At 57.5% G+C, this 5,789-nt stretch overlaps 1 protein-coding gene across 1 annotated transcript in view; it reads left to right on the forward strand.

Annotated features, from left to right (window-relative positions):
• The window catches only part of COL9A2 (collagen type IX alpha 2 chain), a 15,404-nt gene that overhangs the window by 5,267 nt on the left and 4,348 nt on the right, over positions 1-5,789 (forward strand). Inside the window, exons 11-22 of the mRNA XM_007453753.1 lie at positions 212-268; positions 361-414; positions 737-790; positions 1,186-1,239; positions 1,337-1,390; positions 1,512-1,565; positions 2,777-2,830; positions 3,204-3,257; positions 3,468-3,521; positions 4,468-4,512; positions 4,889-4,942; positions 5,548-5,601. Coding sequence (XP_007453815.1) covers positions 212-268; positions 361-414; positions 737-790; positions 1,186-1,239; positions 1,337-1,390; positions 1,512-1,565; positions 2,777-2,830; positions 3,204-3,257; positions 3,468-3,521; positions 4,468-4,512; positions 4,889-4,942; positions 5,548-5,601 — 642 coding nt within the window. The remainder of the gene's footprint in view (positions 1-211; positions 269-360; positions 415-736; positions 791-1,185; positions 1,240-1,336; positions 1,391-1,511; positions 1,566-2,776; positions 2,831-3,203; positions 3,258-3,467; positions 3,522-4,467; positions 4,513-4,888; positions 4,943-5,547; positions 5,602-5,789) is intronic.

The following is a 5,789-nucleotide window of genomic DNA, read 5'->3' on the forward strand; positions in this document are numbered from 1 at the left end:
CCGGGGAAGGGGCGGGTCATCTTGAGAGGGGCGGGCAAGGAGATAGGTTCCTTCAGGAGGTAGGGTCAGAGGGAGATGGGGAGGACTGCAGCTGAGAGGTGCAGCCAGGTGCGGTGGGAGGGGGGATCGGAGCTGGCAAGATGGGGAAGCACTGCCCAGTTGGCCTGGGGCTGGCCAGTGACCACAGAGCCCTGTGGGATTTCCTTTCCAGTGTCCAACCAACTGTCCAGCGGGCGTGAAAGGGCCCCCGGGGCTGCAGGGAGTGAAGGTGAGCTCCTGGCCCAAGTCTTGGGGGCCGGGGGTTGGGGGGCATAGGGGGGTTGGGGAGGGACCTACTCTGAGCTCTCTCCTTCCCTGCAGGGGCATCCTGGTAAGCGCGGGCTTCTGGGAGATTCCGGCCGCCAGGGGAAGCCGGTGAGTGTGAGGGCTGAGGGCCCTGGGAGGGTGTGTGTGGAGAGGGGCCTACAGGAGCCTGTCCCCCATCCATCTCCCTTCCCCTTCCCCTGTGGGGCTCTGGGGATAAAGCCCTGAGCTGGGAGGCAAGAGGCCTAGATTGTAGGTCAGTGTGTCCCTGGGCAAGTCCGTTCTCCTTGCTGTGCTTCCATTTCCCCATCCGTCCGTCACATGGGACTGTGTGGTTTCTAGGAGGGCTTCCTGTCTGCTTTTGCTGGGAAGAGGATGGTGTCTTTGGTTGTCTGTATGTCTCTCGATCTGCCTGCTCTTTCCTGCCCCTTAGGGTCCCAAGGGAGATGTGGGTGCCTCTGGAGAGCAAGGCATCCCTGGACCGCCGGTAAGGAACACTTTCCAAGGGCCCTCGTCACCTCTCCTGGGAGACCCTAGTGCAGTCATTCTCCTGCTCTGGGCTCTAACTTCTGAAAGAGACACCTGTGTCCAGCTGGTGTGTCTCTGGGTGGCGGGGGGAGGGAGGCTGAGGCTGACTGTGAGAGACTGGGGGACAGGAACAAAGGCCGTCAGCCAGAAGACTCACCTGAGGCCCAGGTTCTGCCACTGTCCCTTTTGAGTGACCCTGGAGAGCCCCTCCCATCTCCGAGCCTCAGTGACCATCTGTGATAGGGACTCCATGCCTGCCTCAGAGAGGCACTGAGAAAATTGGGTGGGGGTCAGGGAAGGTGTCACGAAGTGGGCCTTCTAGTTGCCATCGCTGTCATTCTTCTGTCTTGACAGGGTCCCCAGGGCGTCAGGGGCTACCCGGGCATGGCGGGACCCAAAGGAGAGATGGTGAGTGGGTCTGGGGTGTCCTGCAAGAGCTGCTGGAACCAGCCCCCTGGCCTCTGGGGTCCAGCCAGGACTGACCCGTGACCTCTGCTCTCCCCAGGGTCCTCACGGGTACAAAGGCATGGTGGGCTCCATCGGCGCCGCCGGGTCACCAGTGAGTCTGCTCCTGCTTCCGCCCACACCCACCTCCTTCAGACACAGCTCCTAGGGCTGCGGAGGGCTGTGGCTCCCCCTGAGCCCACATAACTTGCATTTCTGTTTGTCCTTCTTGCCAGGGTGAGGAAGGTCCTCAGGGGCCACCAGGCCGAGCTGGGGAGAAAGGTGACGTGGTGAGTCCTCAGGCACTCCTGTCCAGTCACGGCCCCTGGGGAAAACTGGGTGGACTCAGCTCCACCCAAGGCTCACATGCGTGCACAAACGTGTGTGTGTGTGTGTGTGTGTGTGTGTGTGTGTGTGTGTGTGAGAGAGAGAGTGAGTGTGTGTGTGTCCATGTGTATGAGTGTGTGCATACGTTATTCTGCATGTCTGTGCGTGTGGGTGACTGATGTGAGGGAGGAACGTCTGTGCCCAGAGCCCAGCCAGCCCCAGCAGCCCCCTCCTCTAAGCCCAGCCTGTTGCTGATCAAATTCAGGCTTTGGGAGAACCGTGTAATGCAGTCCCACGGTCACTGGGGCCAGACAATGAAATTCCAGGGAATCAGTCATGGGGCTAATGGGATTTGGTCCAGATCCCAGTTCTCTTAACTCTCTCTTTTTTTTTTTTTAAAGTAAAAGACTATCTCTTTTGAGCAGCTCTGAGTTTACAGAAAAATTGAGCAGAAAGTAAAGTTAGGGTTGTTTTTCTTTTTGTTAGTTTTTTTTATTGTGCAAGTTTTTTAACAAACGCAAAGGTAGGGAGAATAATGTAGTGACCCCTTATGTACCTACCTCCCCAAATTAACCTTTTACCGCCCTCACTTCATCCATCCTCTTCTGCCTTTCTTTCCTTCACTTCATTGCTTTGCTCTGATATTTTCAAGCAAATTCTTAACATTACGTCACGTTACCCACTTCTGAATGTATCTAACAAATAAGGCTCTTTCCTCACATAACCACGGTATCATTATCCCTCCAACAAAATTATCAGTTATTCCTGAACATCATCTAATTATCAGCTTGCAGTCAATTTTTCCCAGTGATCTCAAAAATGTCTTTTCAGGGTTCTTGTTCAAAGCAAGACCCAAACCAAGTCCACACATTGTCTTTAGTTGTTGTGTTTCTTCACATCAGTGTCACTCAGGGCCTTGGTGGGTCTCAGGAGCGCTGGCTCCTCCACTGTCCTGCTCCAGCCCAGCCTGCTTGGTGCTGACCTCTACTCCCTCCCGCTAGGTCCAGAGCAAACTCACACAACTAGGCCCCTCTCCTTCAGCCCCTGCACAGCATGGCCTGTGCCACAGGGACCCTGGGACCCGGAGGCCACTGTTCTCAGCTGTTCCCTTCTCTGAACAGCCAGACAGGAGTTCAGCCTCCTGCAGCTGATCTGATCTCTGTCTATTTTGCAGGGCAGCCAAGGTATCCAAGGACCCCAGGGAATAACAGGCCCGAAGGGAGCGACCGTAAGTGGACAGAGGGCGGGGTCCAGGCAGCTCTCCAAGCCCCCAGAGGAGGAGGAGCCTGGGATTCTAGACTGAACTCTGTTGCCGGTGGGCTGTCACCTCGGGAAATGCCCTCTTTCTGCGCCTTAGTTTTTTCACCTGCAAATAGGGTGGTGATGTAGGAGAGGTCCTGGGACACTCATCACCCACACAAGGGAAGGACTGTGGTCCATTCCATGAAATCCCTTCCCACTTCCACTCTCCCACCCCCAGTTGGCTGGTGGGGCTTCCCAAGGTGACCTGACCCACTTCCTACACACAGGGACACGGGTGGGTGGCCTGACCCTAGGGATCTCCCTATTGTGAGTGTCCCTTCAACTTTCCTCCTGAGCAGGGCCCACCAGGCATTGACGGCAAGGACGGGACCCCAGGCACACCTGGCACGAAGGTAGGAGGGGGGACGGCTGGTGGGTATGGGGCAAGGGTCAGGGCCCTTTCCAGCTGAGGCTCTGAGTCCCATCACACTGAGCCTGGAGGCCTGGGAGCCTGGGATCCTCACACATGTCACGGACACATTCCTGGTTGCCTCGGGGCCTCAGTTTCCCTGCCTCCACTCGGGTGGGAGACTCATCTGTGTCTCTGGTTCTGTCTCTTGCAGGGCAGTGCAGGACAGGTGGGGCGGCCAGGAAACCCGGGCCACCAGGGCCTAGTGGTGAGTATGGGGCGGAGCCATGGGGGCTGCCACACAGCAAGTTGCTTATCCTCCTCCAGGAGGCCAGGCACTCTGTGGCCCACCTCCCTAAGGTGGCGTGAGTGACTGATGAGATGGAAGTCACACAGCCAGGGCTGTGCTCTAGTCCTTGCCCCACCCAGCTCAGGCCTCCTCACCAAGTCTGGCCTGGCTTAGGCTTCGTCATTTGGACAGTTGCTCCGGCCTTCTCTTTGACCATTCCAACCGCCCCTGTTGGCTAAGTGGAATCTGACCATTTCCCCGCTAAACACCTTCCGTGCTCCGCCTCCCCTGCTGCCTCCAGGAAAGTCACTCTGTCCAGTCATTCAATAGAGTTACTGAGGTACAGTAAGTGGCAGGGAAAGTTACGAACAGGACAGCTACACTCCTCGTCGTCACAGCTCATCTTAGCATCTCAGGACCACCATAATCTGACCCCAGCCTATCCCTCTGCCTCATCAGCCACTGCCTCTCTTCATCCTCTCTCTTCTCAACATGGCCTTGGCTTTTCTGCCTCCACACATTCAAGCCTTTACTGGTCCCTCTGCTTGGAATGCCCTTCCCATCTCTCTGTGCCTTCTCACCGTCAGGCCCACCTCCAGCCCACACCTTCTGGGAACCCCCATCCCTCCCTGCCAGGGGTACTGAGGCCGAGGCCTGCTAACATGTCCACGTGCAGACTGCGTTCCTGTGCGCACTCACATGTGGCCCTCTTCTCCCCACGGACCACAGGCGCTTGTAGGCAGAGGCCCTTCTGTACCCACCTCGTCTCTCACCAGGGATTCGCGGCTGGGCACTGTCAAGTTTATGGCTGGGCCTTCTGCTGTTCAGCTCCCATAAGGCAGCGGAGGAACCCGGCAGGCAAAGCAGTAGGTGCACAGGGCTCCCCCTGCCAGGGGGAGAAACTGACATCAGCTTCCTTCTACAGGGTGTGCCCGGCCAGCCTGGAACAAAAGGAGGCCCTGGAGACAAGGTAAGAGGGCAGAGTTGGCTTCCTCTGGGCAAGTGAGCCTGGGGGCAGGGACCAGGACGCGGCTTAAAGACTGCAAGGCCCCCGTCCTCAGCCCAAGCTCAGAGACTTGGCCCGGACACAAGTCCCTTGGGCCTGACCACCTCCCTCCTGTCACCTCCCTCCCACCCTCATCCTGGCTAGAGGAGACAGGATGGCACGGCTGCATATCTAGATGAGAAAAAGGAAGATGAATGGAGTCCAGAGGACCTCACCAAGAACCCTCTCCTCTCCCCAGCTCATTTGGTTCCAGAGTCTTTTTAAGGTTCCCTGGGCTTCTCTGAGGCCAAGGGCCTGACTGGGCTACACAGACTGACCTCAGAACTCTGTTTTCCTGCAGGGTGAGCCAGGCCGGCAAGGTTTCCCAGGAGTCTCTGGTTCCCCCGGGAAGGATGTGAGTGTCCCCTCTTCTGACACAAGGCCTCTTGCTTTGCTCCCTTCCCCCGCTCCCCCAGGCCTGAGGACCCTGCACGCATTGTATGGGGCCTGAGTGAGACTGTGAGGTGGAGCCCTAGCCTAGGGGTGCCCTCCGTGCCAGTCGAGGCTCTGCCACTGACGCAGGGAAGCTCTCTTCTCTCTCTGGGCGCCGGTTTCCCTGTGTACAATGCAGAGAGGGTGGGAGCTGCCTCTGTCCTGGGGTAGGACCTCTCCAGATGGCCCAGCTGACTGGGGCTGAGAATCCAGCAGGAAGTCATTCATTCCATAAACATTTACCAAATATCTGCAACCCGCTAGACGCTGAGATAGACAGTCTCCTACTCACGTGGAGCTTACAGTTTCGTGGGAGAGATAGACATGAAATTAAATAAATGATCGCATGATGACTACAACTGTATTGGGTCCTATGAAGGAAAAGTACAGGGACCGGAAGAAGAGGAGGTGAAGGAAGTCTTCCTGATGAAGCAAATTAGCTGAGCCCCAAGGGTGGGTAGGGGCCGGCCAGGTGCGGAAGGGAGAGATCCTCCAGGCTATTGCTCACCTGATTTCTCTGTCCCCCAGGGAGAGCCAGGGCCTCGAGGAGAAATCGGTCCCCAGGGCATCATGGGGCAGAAGGTAAGTGCCTGGCACAGTGGCCCCTCCCTGGGGGCCTCTGCAGCAGCTGGCACTGCTGGACCCAGGATCTGGGTCCTCTCAAGGCTCCAGTACCTGCCCAGTCCTGCCCAGCCTGCATGAGGCCTCCCAGTCAGGGCCTCAGTTTGCTGGTCTGAAGTGGAGCCCAGGACCTCCACGGTGGTGACAGC

This window comes from Lipotes vexillifer, unplaced genomic scaffold, assembly GCF_000442215.2.
Source record: "Lipotes vexillifer unplaced genomic scaffold, Lipotes_vexillifer_v1.1 scaffold213, whole genome shotgun sequence".
NCBI classification, from domain to species: Eukaryota; Metazoa; Chordata; class Mammalia; order Artiodactyla; family Lipotidae; genus Lipotes; species Lipotes vexillifer.